Source organism: Budorcas taxicolor, chromosome 13 (assembly GCF_023091745.1).
Source record: "Budorcas taxicolor isolate Tak-1 chromosome 13, Takin1.1, whole genome shotgun sequence".
In the NCBI taxonomy this organism is placed as follows: domain Eukaryota; kingdom Metazoa; phylum Chordata; class Mammalia; order Artiodactyla; family Bovidae; genus Budorcas; species Budorcas taxicolor.
In genome coordinates this window covers 73,330,773-73,346,790 of record NC_068922.1, presented here as the reverse complement: position 1 = coordinate 73,346,790, position 16,018 = coordinate 73,330,773, and the positions used below count along the sequence as shown (strand labels likewise).

At 44.4% G+C, this 16,018-nt stretch overlaps 2 protein-coding genes across 2 annotated transcripts; one reads left to right on the top strand and one right to left on the bottom strand.

Annotated features, from left to right (window-relative positions):
* Nucleotides 1-966: 966 nt before the first annotated feature.
* On the bottom strand, nt 967-2,982 carry PI3 (peptidase inhibitor 3). The gene is made up of 4 exons (XM_052651319.1): nt 2,901-2,982; nt 1,886-2,023; nt 1,298-1,741; nt 967-1,059 (listed from the first exon to the last, which is right to left on the bottom strand). Exons 1-3 carry the CDS (start codon nt 2,980-2,982, stop codon nt 1,299-1,301), a joined length of 663 nt encoding a protein of 220 aa, XP_052507279.1. The 3' UTR covers nt 967-1,059; nt 1,298.
* A 10,709-nt stretch (nt 2,983-13,691) lies between these two features.
* Nucleotides 13,692-16,018, top strand: WFDC5 (WAP four-disulfide core domain 5). Its single transcript, XM_052651240.1, has 3 exons — nt 13,692-13,776; nt 15,645-15,785; nt 15,879-16,018. Exons 1-3 carry the CDS (start codon nt 13,692-13,694, stop codon nt 16,016-16,018), a joined length of 366 nt encoding a protein of 121 aa, XP_052507200.1.

The window sequence follows — 16,018 nt, the reverse complement described above, 5'->3', positions numbered from 1 at the left end:
CCAACTCCCCTCAAACTGAATAGACAAAACTGAGGCTCAGAGAGAGAAAGAGATTCATCTGCAGTCATCTAGCAAGTTGGGAGGAGGCTAGAGCTAGAACTCAGGTCTCTTGACTCCCAAGTGGGGTGCCCACTGCACCCCAAGGCTCCTCCCACTTCTTCCTGGAGAACTCCATTGCACAAGGGCAGGGGGGCAGGGGAGCCAGCAGCAGAGCCATGAGGTCATCCAAGGTTAGCCAACATATACCTTCCCGCTGTCTTCACTCCTCCAGTCAACTCCACCCCAACTTGTACGTCCCCAGCAATGACATGGAAGGATCGATGTGTCTTGCCTCCTCATTCACATCTTGAAATAGAAAGCTGGGAGAGGATATTGCTTCACCCAAAGGAATTATGTGTTATTGGAGGTCATCTCAATCATGAACGGGTGAAATGCTTCATGACCAGGGATTTCCTGGCATCTGTCTTTCTGTCTTCTTGGAGGATACAGATTCACGGGAAACATTAGAGGAAGGGAAGGAGGGAGTCAGGGGTTTAGCCAGGAGGGTTGGTTGGTCACAGTGGCAGGGTTGATCATAGCCAGGTCAGAAGTGGAGGTCAATGGGAAGGTTTGGGGGTTTATTTCCCTGGTCCAAGGCCAGAGGCCAGAGGCCAAATGTCTAGGCTTCCGTTTCCTGGTGAAATGGAGGCTGCAGTTCTTGGGTTGATTTTTGGATTTCTACAGTGAACCCTAGGAATAGGCCTCTTGTTCCTGCCCCTCCTCTCCTTCACACCCCAAGAACATCTGCCATGGGTTCTGCTCCACTCTTCACTAGGGACAGGAAGTCCCAAACCCACACCCATCTCCCCAGAGCTCTTGGGAGCCTAGAAGTCACAGAAACCAGAAACAAATGGAGTTGAAAGCAGTGTTTTATTGGAAAGTTCATGAGGGAAGCAGTCCATGCTCAAGCTTGGGCCTCCTGGATGAGAGGAAGAAGGGGCAGTGTGGGAGAGGGTCAAGCTATAGGCACCAGGGCCTACATCCCTGGGGACCTCACAGGTGCAGCAGCACAGACTCTCCCTGGTAGAAGAAAAGAGAAAGAATAGAAAATGTGAGTCAGCAGGTGGAAGACTCAGAGGCAGTGGGAGGCAGGGCCAAGTCCACATGCCATCCTTCTCAGGACCCCAGTTGTAGCCCCTGAGACCCCTCAGTCTCTCCATCACCTCCCATGTCTTTTCCCCCATAGCCTAGGATCGCCCTCTGCCAGTCGGCCTCTCTGCGCCCTCACGGGCCACCTTTCCCTCCACCCATTTCTCACCTCACTGGGGATCCATACAGGTCTTCCCACAAGAGCCTTCACAGCACTTCTTGGCCCCTGGGCACTGAGCATCTCTCAGACACCGGTTAGGGGGGTTCATCATGGCGCACCGGATCAGAACCCTGGGGCAGGAGCCACGCTTAGTGAGGAGTGGACCTCTGACTCGGTCTTGTCCTTTGACTGGATCTTGTCCTTTGACTGGATCTTGACCTTTGACTGGATCTTGTCCTTTGACTGGATCTTGACCTTTGACTGGATCTTGTCCTTTGACTGGATCTTGTCCTTTGACTGGATCTTGACCTTTGACTGGATCTTGACCTTTGACTGGATCTTGTCCTTTGACTGGATCTTGACCTTTGACTGGATCTTGTCCTTTGACTGGATCTTGACCTTTGACTGGATCTTGACCTTTGACTGGATCTTGTCCTTTGACTGGATCTTGACCTTTGACTGGATCTTGTCCTTTGACTGGATCTTGACCTTTGACTGGATCTTGTCCTTTGACTGGATCTTGACCTTTGACTGGATCTTGTCCTTTGACTGGATCTTGTCCTTTGACTGGATCTTGACCTTTCACTGGATCTTGACCTTTGACTGGATCTTGTCCTTTGACTGGACCTTGACCTTTCACTGGATTTGGTCTTTTGACAGGATATTGACCATTGATTGGACCCTTTTCATTGACTAAAACATTTGTTTTCTTAGTACCTTGACCTTTTGGACGACCTGTTGAAAGAAATATCCCTACTATTACTAATATTTAGACCAGCGTGTCTGCTTCAACTATCTAGTCTTTCCTCCAGGTCCAGCCATTGCTCACTGCGGTGTCCCTTAAGCTGAGGGACACTGAGACAGAGGAGGCTCACCAGGGCTAGCTAGGGTCTGCACTCTCGGATGGCTGTTCCCTGGGCTTTGGAGAAAAGGTCCATAGGACCAGGTTTCCTTTGGGTGTCCATTTCTTCCCCTCACCCTCCATTCTGGGTCTTGGGGCCCTCATGAGGATATGCCAGGGAGGAGTGACTTTCAGGAGATGAGGACACATTGTCATCTTTGAGGAAACTTGGTGGAAGGGCAAGGAGCTTTGAGACAAATGCCAGGAGACCTGAGCTCCAGCCTGGCTCTGGAGATTGCCCTGACAATTCCTCACCTCACTCTAGGTCTCGGTGTCCTGCTTTGGAAAACAGAGGTCTTCAGACTCCATGATTTCTGAGGCCCTGTTAGTTCTTAACCTCCCCTTACAGGACTGATGACTCAGGTGCTTTGATGGAGCAAACAGGCAGGGAAGAGACACCACCCAGGGCCCAGATTCCTAGGGCTCCTCAGCTTCATTGCATGTTCTGTCCAAGTATCAGTGCTTGAGGCCAAGGCCATGTTACAACACTCCTTCCACAAACAGCCCTGATTTCTCAGTCCTGGGGCAGAATGTACATGGAATCTAGTGGGCAACTTCCTACATCTCTGGATACACTCAAAACTTTAGCCTGCTGTCCAGGCTAAAGAGTGGGCTCCAGCTCTGCACGCTGCCCCTTGTCAAGACCCAGGCTGCCCCTAACAACCTCTCCTCAACCCAAGCCAGCCTCACCCAGGCCACTTGTCCACTCACCTCTTATGATAGCCGCCTCTGCCACCAGCGTCCCAAGGACGAGAAGCACCACCACCTGGACCAAGAAGCTTCTGGTCTTCATGTTGTCAAGAAGGTGTATGACTGAGAGCTGAAGCTAAGCCTAGTTTTATGCAGCTTCAGCTTGGCCAGGTGCCAAGGGTGGGTCTGTGGTTTCACAAGGGATAAGACTTAAATTTTCTTAGTTCTACCAGGAAATATACACCCTCATCCTGGGAGGGACCTTGGGCCCTTCCCCAAGGATTATCCACAGGGAGAAATGGTGGCTGTTACATCATTTCTAATAGCCCCAAGAGCTATCTCACATTCTCACAAAGAAGTAGGGCTGGCTGGTCTGTAGGCACCGTCATGACCAAATTCTTTATACTTAAAGAGTATGAAGCCCAAAGGAGAGAGAGGAATCGCCCACAGTCATTCAACAAGTCAGTGGTAGGTCTGGAGTACTGTTTGTATAGCCAAGGTGTTCCCCCATTTCTCCCCAGCTCCTGTAAGCCCCACCCAGACCTACCCTAACAATTTATTCTTCCCAGCATCATGCTAGGCTTTTCTTTCATTCTCCCCCTGATCCCAAGAAAAACTCTCAAAGGCAAATTTGCCCTGAACATTTAATGACTAATCATTATACTTTTCCATTTCACAGGCAGCCTCTGAAATGCACCAAGAAAGTAATAGGGAAGGTGGCATTCGACATCTGGAGCGGCATGATGCTCTTGAAATCACAGTAAGAAGAGAGGGAATACCCATAAAGGGAAGAAAATAAAAACCATCTATAAGGTGGACTCTACAGTGCATACATCCAATACGGCTTCTTCCTTTTTAGAACAGGCCCCCTGTTTCTTCTGAAGGACTCCTGTTTCTTTGTACCACCAACTTAGGAATCTAATGGGGACTGTTGATCATGAAAGCTTGACAGCCAGTCACAGATCAGAGGTGTGTGCATATGTGGTCAGTTGACATCTTTCATTTAAATGGACACTAAGGGGAAGTCCCTCCTTTTGGTAGGAGAGATGAGGCTGGAAACTCTTGAAGCTATGGTTCCACTCTGGGAGGAGGGCAACTGTTTGAGAAAAATAAACTTAATTCAATTAGAAAAGCAGAGAAAGGATGGTAAGAGAGGCTTTGGAAGGGACTAAACTTTGGAAGCCAGCCCTTCATGCCCCTCTATCTTGAGAGCAGTTCTTCCCACACCTTTGCCGTAGTTCGGTTATGACCCAATAAACTGCCTAAGCTAGTCTAAGTTGGTATTTTCTCACTGCTGTCATAGTTCAGAGTAATAAAAATGAATACACGGAAGTTAGGTATTGACAGGAACAGAACCTGAAGTATGGAAATAACAGTTGAGTTCTGGGCGAGACAGGGATGGAAGCAAACTAAGTATTTTATAGCCAAACAGTTGTTTAAATCTCCATCCTTTGTCTCTCTGGACTCAGACCTCATCATGCCCACCAGTGCTGCTGAAACATTAAGAAGCCATAATAAATGCAAGACACTGGAGTTGGCAGGCTACTTTAAAAAAAAAAAAACGCTCATCACAAAATAAATTATACAAACAAAAGAAGTGTGTAGAACTTATATTATTCAAAGAATTAAAGCATTGAAATGGCAGCCTGCTTACTAGGTAAAAATGGAGACTATTTCCTGTATATAGGCCCTATTTCTACTCACTTACCAGGTAAAAAAGGAGACTATTTCCTGTATATAGGCCCTATCAAAATTTACTCCTCACTAATTTCTTCCCTCTCCATCTTCCACAGAGGTAACCACTATCTTGGATTTTCTAATTTCCTGTTAACTCAAGCATCTTGCCCATTTCTAGCTGGGTTGTCTATTCTTTTTCTCATTGTTTTGTAGAGAGAAGAAACTCTCACTCATTACTAGTGAGAGTGTATATTCATGCAACCTATTTGAAAATGAATTTGGCATCAGCTAGTAAAATTAAACATGAACAAAATCTTTTAGATTTTTACCAATCTGGTGAGTGAGAAGCGATACACTCCTGAAGTTTTTAGTTAGCATTTCTCTATCAATTATTTCAAGCATTTTTTCATATCTTAAAAGCCACTTATATTTCTTTATCTGAAAGCTTCATTTCTTTTGCTCATTTTCCTCTCTAGTCATTAGCTTTTTTCTTCTCAACTTCTAACTTCTTATATATTATAAAGGTCTTTATCTGTGATAAGGTTTGCAAGTAAAAATTTTAATTCATTCTTAGACCTGCTCAAAACACCTCAGGGTGGCACCCTTTTCTCCTCTTATCTAGAGATTGCCTACTGTTGTTTGGCTATTTCTGCTCTGGACTTCTGCATTTCTGCTTCATGATATCCTTAGATTGGTGAAACTGGGTCATTAATCTTTTTTTCAATTTGTGTGCCAAAAAAATCTTAATGGTACAAATGAATCATAGAAAAAAATAACTTTCTAAACTGAAACTGACACAAGAAAAAGTAGAAAATCGGAATAATACTGTAACTATGACAAAGATGGAAACAACAGTCAACAATATTTGACCAAATTAAAGCATCAGGATTAGACCTCTTCATAAGCATATTCTATAAGGCAATCAAGGAACAACTAATTCCAATATGACATAAATAAAATTAAGAAACAATTCCCAGTTTCTTATGTTTTATGAAGTAAACATAACCTTGATACCAGAGCTTAATAAGAACTTATGTCAATTATATGTCAATAAAGCTGTTTAAAAATAAAATTGTCAACAAGGTTTCTATGAAAAAGGAAGCTTCTAGCAAATCTCACTCATAGAACATAGATTCATGAACATAAAAATCAACTATGTTCATAAAATTCCAAACAAATCTACATATAATTGTTAGAATCAATAAGAGTTTATCATAACAGATGCATACAAAGGAAATGTACAAAAATCAATGGTACTACATATATTAACAACACAAGTCAGCAAATGAAATTTTAATAATTTTTATAATCATATAAAATATGAAGAGCTTATAAATACAAGTAATAAATTTTGTGCAGACTCACTACAGAGAAAATGACAAAACTTTAGTGAGAGATGTTTTGTAACACTCCCAAATCAGATATGTAGACCATGTTCATGGATTGGAAGACTCAATATGATAAGCATGGCAATTCTCTTCAAATTGATTTTTAGTCTCAATGCACTCAAACCCCCAGAAAAGTTTTTATAGAAGTAAACCAAGAGAAAATTAGCAATGCAATTCTGAAATGCATACGAAAACTGCAAAAGGCAAGATAGCCAAAATACTCTTGAATAAGAATAATTTAATAAAACTTGATGTAAGAGATATCAAGCTTTATTTTAAAGCTGTAATAATTATGATAAAGTGGTATTGCAACAACCATAGATAGATATGCAAATGAAACAGAATAGAGAGTCCTCAAAACAGATGACTGCACATAATAAGAGTATGTTTCTAACTTGGCTATAGTAAACAAATATCGCTACAGTCATATTAAGAAGGCTGCACATCATAATATTAATATACATTCCCTAAGTGGCTGAAGGAGGATTCAGGTTAAGAAGGTAGGATAGAAGGAAGAAGAAGAGAAATAAATAAATGTTGATTTACCAAAAAACTCATCATGTCTCATGGGATCCTATTACATTTATAAATGTATTGCCAAAAAATGAATATCATTAGATCTCTGTTTACTGTCTTCCAGTGATGTCCATGAAATCTTACCAACAGAAAAAAAAGTTGGAGAGTAATATATGGGTTTTGATAATATTTCAGTTGAACTTTCCTGTATACAAAAATATTTATGTATGAAAAAGGAAAAGGGTTTGAAGGAATATCCACTGCTATGAATACTGGTTACATGATGATGGTGGGAGTGGAAAGGGGATAAGCATGAGTAGTTCTCCCTTTATCCATATTAGTTTCTAAGTTTTTTCTTGTTACAGCTGTCGATGAAAGCTCAGTTAACAGTTAAGAAGAAAGGGAATTTTAGTTGAACCAGACTGAGGATTATAACCTGGAAGAGAGACTCTCAGAAAGCTCTGAGAAACTGTTCCACCAGGTGAAAGTTGAAGGCACATTTTTGAGACAAAGGATCATACATCAAAATGACATACTGATATTTTATACAAAGTTCACCAAGGACACGTAGTGCAGGTAAGCACGTATAAAGAGAGCAGGAAGTCCGTGATCCCCCCACAGAGTTGGGAAAGAATGCTATCCTTTTAAGAAATTATATTGCTAATGTCAGAAGAAAGGGGGAAATGTTATCTTTATGGTCAAGCAGACACTCCTGTCTCCAAGGAAGTTTGTTTAATGTGTAATGCAAGCACACACTACACATTAGGGAGGGAGGAAAGAGGCCCAAACGGATGCAGAGAGAGAGTTTTGTGTTTAACTTTTTTTTCATCCTGCCTGGAAATAAGAATTTTGTTTCATCACAGCAAAAATCACTACTCTTATGATCTGAACATATCGAATAAAGAAAATCAAAATTCATAATTCGTTGTTGTTGTTTAGTCGTTAAGTTGTGTCCAACTCTCTTGCAACCTCACGGACTGTAGCTCCCCGCCCCCAGGCTCCTCTGTCCATGGGATTTCTCAGGCAAGAATACTGGGGAGGGTTGCCATTTCTTTCTCCAGGGGATCTTCCCAACCCAAGGATCAAACTCACATCTCCTGCATTGGCAGACAGATTCTTTACCACTGAGCCACCAAAATTCATTATAGGCTAGAATATAGCACTCAAGTAATCACATGAGTGGAGGAAACAGTGTAATTGAGAGTTGCATCTAAAGAAATGATTATATATACACAAAATCATTAATGTGCTACAAAGGGATGTTTAAAATATGTCATAATGTAAAAGTAAAATAGGGCATGAATCAGAGGCAGTCAAAAGAAATCGCCTAGGTAGCTCAAGCAGAAAAAGAATTTCAGCTATTGTATGAGCACATCTCATTGTAAGAACACGAATCACGCGTGAAATCCTGGATATGAAAGAGTCTGGGGAAAGACAGGCATTTGATTTACAGCTCCTGCAGGAAGGCAGTGTGGGAGCAGATGAAATGCTTGTAGATGGAGACACTGCATAGTACCTGCCATACCCCAGCTCCCTCCCATACTTACACTTCGCATTAGAAAATACTCACCTCTCAGAAAGCAGAGTGTCCACCTTGAGTGGGAGCTGAAGTGAGTGGGTCTGAGAATAAGCAAGGCAGGACACAAGTGCTGGGAGATACGAATAAAATAAATAGAGAAGAATACAGGGTATCTATGAGAGCAGTTGTTACCTTGCAATGCTGGAGTAATATCTCATAGTGGCCAGGGCTGATGGTGGGAGCCCTCCTCTTTAAACAAGTACCTACGAAAGAGAAGTCCCCCTATGTATTAGGAAAACTGCAACAGAGGAGGGAGCCCTTGAGCTAAATTAAGGAACCTATTACTTCCAACCCTTCCCACTCAAATAAGATACTCCTTTCAAAAGACAGTCCCTGACTCTGATTTTAAAATAAGAAATTTGGAAATCATATAAGCTGTACAAAGAGACTCCTTTAAAACAAACAAACAAAAAAAACAGAAATGAGAAGCAAACCTTAAAAGCATTTGAAAGAGGAGTTTTAAAATCCCCAGTAAAATATCACCACAAAGCTGAGAAAAAATTATAATCTAAAATAGATTTTTAAAACTAGTGAAACAAATTAAAGGTATGAGGAGAAATGAAAGTCGCTCAGCCGTGTCCAACTCTGCTACCCCTTGGATTGTAGCCCACCAGGCTTCTCTGTCCATGGAATTCTCCAGGCAAAAATACTGGGGTAGGTAGCCATTCCCTTCTCCAGGGGATTTTTCCAACCAAGGGATTGAACCCAGGTCTCCCACACTAAAGGCAAATTCTTTACCATCTGAGCCACCAGGGAAGCCCAAAGGTATGAGGAACCATCATAAGAGAAATATAGAAACTCAAAGAGGAGATAGCAAGGTAACAGGAAGATGTGAAATAGAATCTGATGGAGAGAAGAGGAATTGAAGAAAAGGACAAAAATACTTCATAAATAAGGACTAAGTAAAGTAAGAAAGAAAAAGGAAAACATTTTAAAAAGTATATAACATAAAATAAAAATAACTAAAGAAGTAGCTTAAAAACACAGAGTCTTAAATATTAAAAAGTCAATGAAGATCCACCAGACACAAAAATCAAGTCCTACCAGGAAGAAAACCGAGTCAACAAAACAGAAGAATTATTTAAAACAATAATTGAGGAAAATATTTCTGAAATAAAAGATTTGAGTATGCATATTAAAAGCTCACATTATAGTAAACATAAGATGAATGCACGTAAACATTGTGGTCTTTCAAGATAAAAATAGAAGCTTTCAGGAGGCCAACCCTCCCCCCTCCAACTAAAAAAGAAACAAAACCTTAAAAAATCAGGTTGTAAGATAGCAATACTCAACGCCAGAAAACAGGGGAGCAAAACCTAGATACTCTATGGAAGAAAATATGCACTGAGGATTTTTGTACAAAATTTGTCCTTGACCTAAATGTATTTCTAAATGTGCAAGAACTCAAGAAATATTGTTTCTGATAACTTTCCTGGGGAGTTTCCAAGAGAAGATTTATTCAATCAAGAAACATTTGCGGGAATTAGCAACATGATTATTACTGAGTACTGAACATTTTCATTGTGGAATCAAGTCTGATGAAGGAGTAATAAATAGTATGTAAATGTGACCTATTGTGATAATGTACAAACGCCAAAACTTCCGTCAGACAGGAGGATGAGGGAGAGAGGTGACTCAAAGAATAAGTCCACTGACTGCTTTATATATAATAGCTTCAAGTCAAAGGATATTTAAAACACATAAGGGCCAACAAAATTAAAAAACTTGTGCATCAAAGGATCCTATCAGGAGAGTGAGAAGATCCTGCTGAGAAGAAACAAACCAGGTCTCTGATAAGGGCCTATGACCCAGACTATACAAAGATCTCTCACAACTCCACATTAAAAAGATGAACAACCCAATTTAAAAATGGGGAAAGAACTTAGACATTTCTCTGAAGATACACAACTGGCCAGTGAGCACCAGGAAAAGATGCTCAACATCACTAGTCATTGCCGCTGCTAAGTCACTTCAGTCGTGTCCGACTCTTAGCGACCCCATGGACTACAGTCTTCCAGGCTCCTCTGTCCATGGGATTTTCCAGGCGAGAATATGTGGGTTGCCATTTCCTTCTCCAGTCATTAGTCAGATGCAAATCAAAGTCACAAGATACCACTTCAGGGGCTGGTGCACTGGGATGACCCAGAGGGAGGGTACGGGGAAGGAGGTGGGAGGGGGTTCAGGATGGGGAACACGTATGCGCCCGTGGCGGACTCATGCTGATGTGTGGCAGAACCAATACAATATTGTAAAGTAATCAGCCTCCAATTAAAATAAATAAATTGAAAATTTAAAAAAATTAATGGAAAATGACAAGCATTGGCCAGGAGGTGAAGAAATTGGAACCCTTGTACATTGCTGGGGAGAAGGTAAAATGGTTCGAACTCTGTGGAAAACAGCCTGACAGTTTCTCCAAAAGGTCAGCATAGAATTACCAGATGACTCAGCAATTCCACTCCCAGATGTATATGTAAAAGAACTGAAAACAGGAAGTTCTGGTCCATGACTGAGACACAGGAGGCTCCTCAACTCACCTCCACCCCTGGTCATACAAAGTTGACAGCTACAACACAAAGCCATTGAAAGAAATCCAGTAATGAGTTGAGCCAGTGCTACATATTGGGCAAGCAAGAAAATACTCACTTTGGAGAGGGTCTTGGCACACCCACAAGCCACGAAGAACAAAGAAGTTGGCTTGGACAATTACAAGGGTTCGAGACACAACCAAGAGCTTGGGAGGGTGGGACGACAAGGTTCCTCTCCTATATGGGGTCATGTGGTCTAAACTGGAAGACGTTGCTATTTTATCTAATACCCAGAAGCCAGTACAGACTGTGGAGGAAAATGAAGTCTCCACACTGGGTCTTGCACATTTCCCCCACACCTGCAGGTAGCTCCCTACTGGGCACACCCACTTTCACTGCAGGCTCCAACCCCGACCACTGACCCTCAGCTCTGCTAGCCCTGCCATCTCACCTCATTGTGTCCCAGGAATATCAGAAAGTGTTGCTGCAACAGTTTACTGGGAGGTCCCTGCTCTTTAAGCATCTCTCCTGTTGGAGTCTGAGATTCAGCTTCACTGGCAGGCACTCCATCTGCCTGGATGGCACAGTAACCTCCTCCCTGTGGTCTCTTTTGAGAAATAAATGATAAGGCAAAACACCCTGAGTCTCTGATATGCTAGAATAATTTAGTGGCATGAACAGTCTCCTCTCAGTTCAGTTCAGTTCTGTTGCTCATGTCCGACTCTTTGTGACCCCATGACTGCAGCACGCCAGGTCTCCCTGTCCATCACCAACTCCCGGAGTTTACCCGAACTCATGTCCATTGAGTTGGTGATGGCCATCCAACCATCTCATCCTCTGTCATCCCCTTCTCTTCCTGCCCTCAATCTTTTCCAGCATCAGGGTTTTTTCAAATGAGTCAGTTATTTGCATCAGGTGGCCAAAGTATTGGAGTTTCAGCTTCAACATCAGTCCTTCTAATGAACATTCAGGACGGATTCCCTTTAGATTGGATCTCCTTGCAGTCCAAGGGACTCTCAAGAGTCTTCTCCAACACCACAGTTCAAAAGCATCAATTCTTCGGTGCTCAGCTTTCTTCACAGTCCAACTCTCACATCCATACATGACCACAGGAAAAACCATAGCTTTGACTAGATGGACCTTTGTTGACAAAGTAATGTCGCTGCTTTTTAATATGTTCTCTAGGTTGGTCATAACTTTCCTTCCAAGGAATAAGCGTCTTTTAATTTCATGGCTGCAGTCACCATCTGCAGTGATTTTGGAGCCCCCCAAAATAAAGTCTGACACTGTTTCCACTGTTTCCCCATCTATTTGCCATGAAGTGATGGGACCAGATGCCATGATCTTCATTTTCTGAATGTTGAGCTTTAAGCCAACTTTTTCACTCTCTACTTTCACTTTCATCAAGGAGCTCTTTAGTTCTTCACTTTCTGCCATAAGGGTGGTGTTATCTGCATATCTGAGGTTGTTGATATTTCTCCCGGCAATCTTGATTCCAGCTTGTGCTTCATCCAGCCCAGCATTTCTCTAGACAATAATAATTTGGGGGTAGGGAAGACTTAAGAGGTGGCAGGAGCCTACGGTGGAAGGGGGACTTTCCTAGACAGACCCCAGTGACCTCATGGCTCTGCTGTCCATGCACTGGTCTAGCAGTCGGGTTCCAAGGAGGTGCCAAGGAAGTTCAAGTTCCTGGGAGGAGATACTCTGAGTGACTTCAAGAACAATGGCCTGGAAGTCAGTCTCAGCTTTTCCCCGAACTTGCTGTGTGACCTCAGGAAAATAACTCTCCTTCTCTGAGCTTCAGTTTGGGGTTTAGATTTTTACTGAACTTGGTTGTGAGGAACAGCCAAGTAGTCTGTGTAGTTTGGAATCAGGAATAAAAATCAGCCTCATAAAATTTGCCTTCCAAATAAAGCTGCCATGGGGATGCCAGAATTTCCAAAGTCACATCAGATCATGAACTACAGGGCCCTTCTTTTCCTGAGAGCTTAGAAGATAGCATGAGGTTAAACCCCTGGGAACACTTCCTGACTGTGAGGGTTGTCCTGGATTGGAACATTCTCTTCCTTTCTCAGGGTCAGAGGAGGTATCGCCTCACTTCCGAGAACAGGATGGGGATCATGGAGAGGCGATGTTCTCACGAAGAAGATGTCCCAGCCTAGTTAAGAATTAACTGTGTCCTTGAGCCAGCCCCCTCCCATCTACAGCCGACTGTTCCCTTATCTTTCAGATGGGAGGGCGGGGAGGATGGCCTTGGTCTCTTCCAGTCCTGGTGAGTTACTCAGGTTCAGTACATTTCCGCTTGGGGCCCCTTAGGACTTTGAGCTCCACTTGTCTCTCTTCCACCAAACACAGGAGCCAGATGATGCGAAATCTAGGCGGGGGGGCCTTGGCTAAGATGACCTTTTGCTAAGGATCCCTTAGGGCCAGGGAAGGGGACCCAGAGGCCACCTTCATCCTCTGTGACCAGCCACCACAGCCAAATCTAAAGCCTCGCTCCATCCACCCCTGATAGCTACCAGATGCCACTGGAGGTGATCTTACCAAAGGCAGGGTGGTCTCTCTCTCTCATCCACCAGAGCCCAAGAGGAGAGACCAGGGCTGGCCCCACTCACTGGGCCAGCCTGGGCCAGCCGTCTCCAGCAGAGTGCTGACCCTAACTCAAATGCTCCACTTCACAGGTCTCAGAGCTCTGCAAACCCTTCCTGGACATTCAAAGCCGACTTCTATCCTCCACCTAAGCCATGGCTGGGGCTTCAAGATGTTAGAGACTCAGGAAAGGGACTATCTGACTCAACAACTCTCACCCTTTATACAAATGAGAAAAACTGAAGTCCAAACACGGACAAGGCTTTTCCAAATCACAACCCAAGTAGGCGATACAGGCAGGACCGGATCCCAGCCCCTGACATGCAGGATGGGTCCTCACCCGTCATCAGTTCTTGCACAAGCAGCCTTGCACGGTGGCTCTTGGGCAGGGGGTGGGGCCAGAATGAGACAGACACATACCACTCTGTTTATCCTCTCTCCTTCCTCCCTTAACTCAGTTGCTCTAGCCTCCCAAGGTTAGTAGGTGTTAATCTGGGGGCCTCTGGGTTCTACCTTATCAGGTGTCAGCAAAAGAAATATGAGAGCCCAGAGCCTCCTCCTCCTGGTGGCCCTCCTGGGTTTGGGGAGCCAGTTACCTGCTGCCTTGGGCAGGAGGAAGGGAGGTGAGTATGGGTAGGTTCCTCTGCTCCAGGGACAGAGGTGGTTTCTACCTTTAAGGTGAGAATAAGGGTTTTGGGGAAGGCAGGCAATGAAGTGTAAGAGTGTGTGTGTGTGTGTGTGTGTGTGTGCGTGTGACCGCTTCTTAGTACTTTCAGCAGCTTGCCTCTTGTCTGTACATCTTCATGCCTGTCAGCCTGCTTGCGTGTGCAGCTGTAAATATTTTCTTGCCAGTTTCCCGGTGCTTGCCTGACTACACGTCTGAGTGTAGGATTGTGTTCACACGCATGTGTCTACCTCTAGTTATATGTGTACCTTTTGCCTGCTTGTCGGTGTGACCTGCGTCTGCCCATGTATCCCTAGGGACGACCACACGCGTGTGTCTGAGGCTGCATGAGTGTCCATGTGAGAACACGTGTCTTCCTGTGCCTCTGGGGATGGTTGGAGTGGACGGTCGGTCCCTGCTCCTTGGTGTCTCCATGGGGGCGTCTGGACCTGTGGGTCTGCATGGCATGGAGATGGTCTTTTCTGTCATCCTCTGTGGAAACGAGGTCTGGTCTGGCCCCCTGCCGTCTTGTTTGTGTCCTTCTCCAGGCTTCTCTGTCTCCCAGCCCAATCTGTGAAAGGGACTCCTGAGTTGAGTAGGAGGCGTGGTTTCTGGGATCGGGGATCTGTCGGAAGGAAGTTCTACCTACCCTACCTCTCTTCTCCTCCTCCTCCTTTAAAAGGCTGAGTCTGACCTGTCAACAGATGGGAGAGGCTGGGGCTGCAGAGATAGCAAGACAGGTGCCTCTCCACCCAGGAGATGCCTCCACCTCCATCCCTTCTGGGCCTGTAACACTCTGACCACACCGGTGTGTGTATATGACTGGGTCTCTGTGTATATGTCTATGAGTGGGGAGCCTGGATTTGGAGAGAAGGTTAGGGATGAAAGGCAGATGAAAACTTGAGAGTAATACACGGGGCAAGAAAACAGGGCCTGCAAAGAGAAGCAGCTTGGAGTTGATCAGGAGCCGCCAGGTGGAGACAGGGGAGAGGAAGAGACCAGAGAGATGGGCTGGGGCTGGGCCGGGCGCGGTCCAGGTGCTCCGGTGGAGATTTTGAACTTAAAATTGTTTTTTTTTTTTCCCCTGCCTTATATGTCTCAAACCAACCCTGGGAGGATGCAGTTTAGCTTCCCATTTCACAGACAGAAAACTGAGGCTTAGAGTACAAAATAAACTAAAAAACAACAGTAGCAAAAGCCTTGCCAGCCATTTACAGGAGCCTGGATGGACCTGAGGCCGTTGTGCTGAGTGAAATAAATCAGAGAGAGATAACTACTGTATGGGATTATCTCAGAAACAAAAAAATCAAGCTCACAGACACAGAAAACAGTGGGTGGTTGTTGCCAAAGCTAGGGTGTAGGGGTGGGAGTGAAATGGGTGAAGAGGGTCAAAATGTACACACTTCCAGATATAAAGTAAGTCACGAAGATATAATGTACAGCATGGTGCCTACAGTTAATAATGCTATAATTCACATTTGGATGTAGCTAAAAGAATTGATCTTAAAAGTTCTCATCACAAGAAAAACAATTTAACTATGATGGTGATGGACGTTAATGAGACACTGTGGTGATCATTTTGCAGGACATAAAAAATAAATCATCACATTGCACACCTGAAACTAACATAATGTTACATTTCACTTTAGATGTCAATTAAAAAAATTAAAAAAAAAACAAGCAACTCCATTCCAAAAAAAAACAAAATTGCAAACGATGGGCAAAGAAGTGTGGAATGGAGAATTTAGATCATGCTATCCCCAGGACAGCGCTTATACTGAATTCTGAACTGCCTCCAGTGGCAAAATTTGGGGAATTCTCTTACAGAGAAGTCTGGGGGCTGCCCACCGGATGACGGGCCCTGCCTCCTCCGGGTGCCTGATCAGTGTCTGCAAGACAGCCAGTGTCCCTCAGGGATGAAGTGCTGTCGCCAAGGGTGCTTCCTCCAGTGTGTCCGGAAGGTCTCAGGTAAGGGTCCCTCTCCACCTTGCTGATCGCCAGCCAGACCCCAGACGCCACGGCCGGGGCACAGGCAGGGCTCACCCGGTCCCTGTGTTGCAGTTAAGATGGGCAGATGCCCTGAGGACCGTCTGCGCTGCGTTAGCCCCGTGCAGCACCTGTGCTCCAAGGACTCGGACTGCCAGGGCCGCAAGCGGTGCTGCCTGGGCGCCTGCGGCCGGGACTGCAGAAACCCTGTCTGA

Excerpts from the sequence above, each read along its gene's own strand:
- PI3 (XM_052651319.1), bottom strand. The coding sequence starts at position 2,982 with ATGAAGACCAGAAGCTTCTTGGTCCAGGTGGTGGTGCTTCTCGTCCTT. Across the intron at positions 2,024-2,900 it reads AGAGGCGGCTATCATAAGAG|GTCGTCCAAAAGGTCAAGGT; the intron begins GTGAGTGGACAA and ends TTCTTTCAACAG. Across the intron at positions 1,742-1,885 it reads AGGACAAGATCCAGTCAAAG|GTCAAGATCCAGTCAAAGGA; the intron begins GTCAAGATCCAG and ends ATCCAGTCAAAG.
- WFDC5 (XM_052651240.1), top strand. The coding sequence starts at position 13,692 with ATGAGAGCCCAGAGCCTCCTCCTCCTGGTGGCCCTCCTGGGTTTGGGG. Across the intron at positions 13,777-15,644 it reads CTTGGGCAGGAGGAAGGGAG|AGAAGTCTGGGGGCTGCCCA; the intron begins GTGAGTATGGGT and ends ATTCTCTTACAG. Across the intron at positions 15,786-15,878 it reads GTGTGTCCGGAAGGTCTCAG|TTAAGATGGGCAGATGCCCT; the intron begins GTAAGGGTCCCT and ends CCTGTGTTGCAG.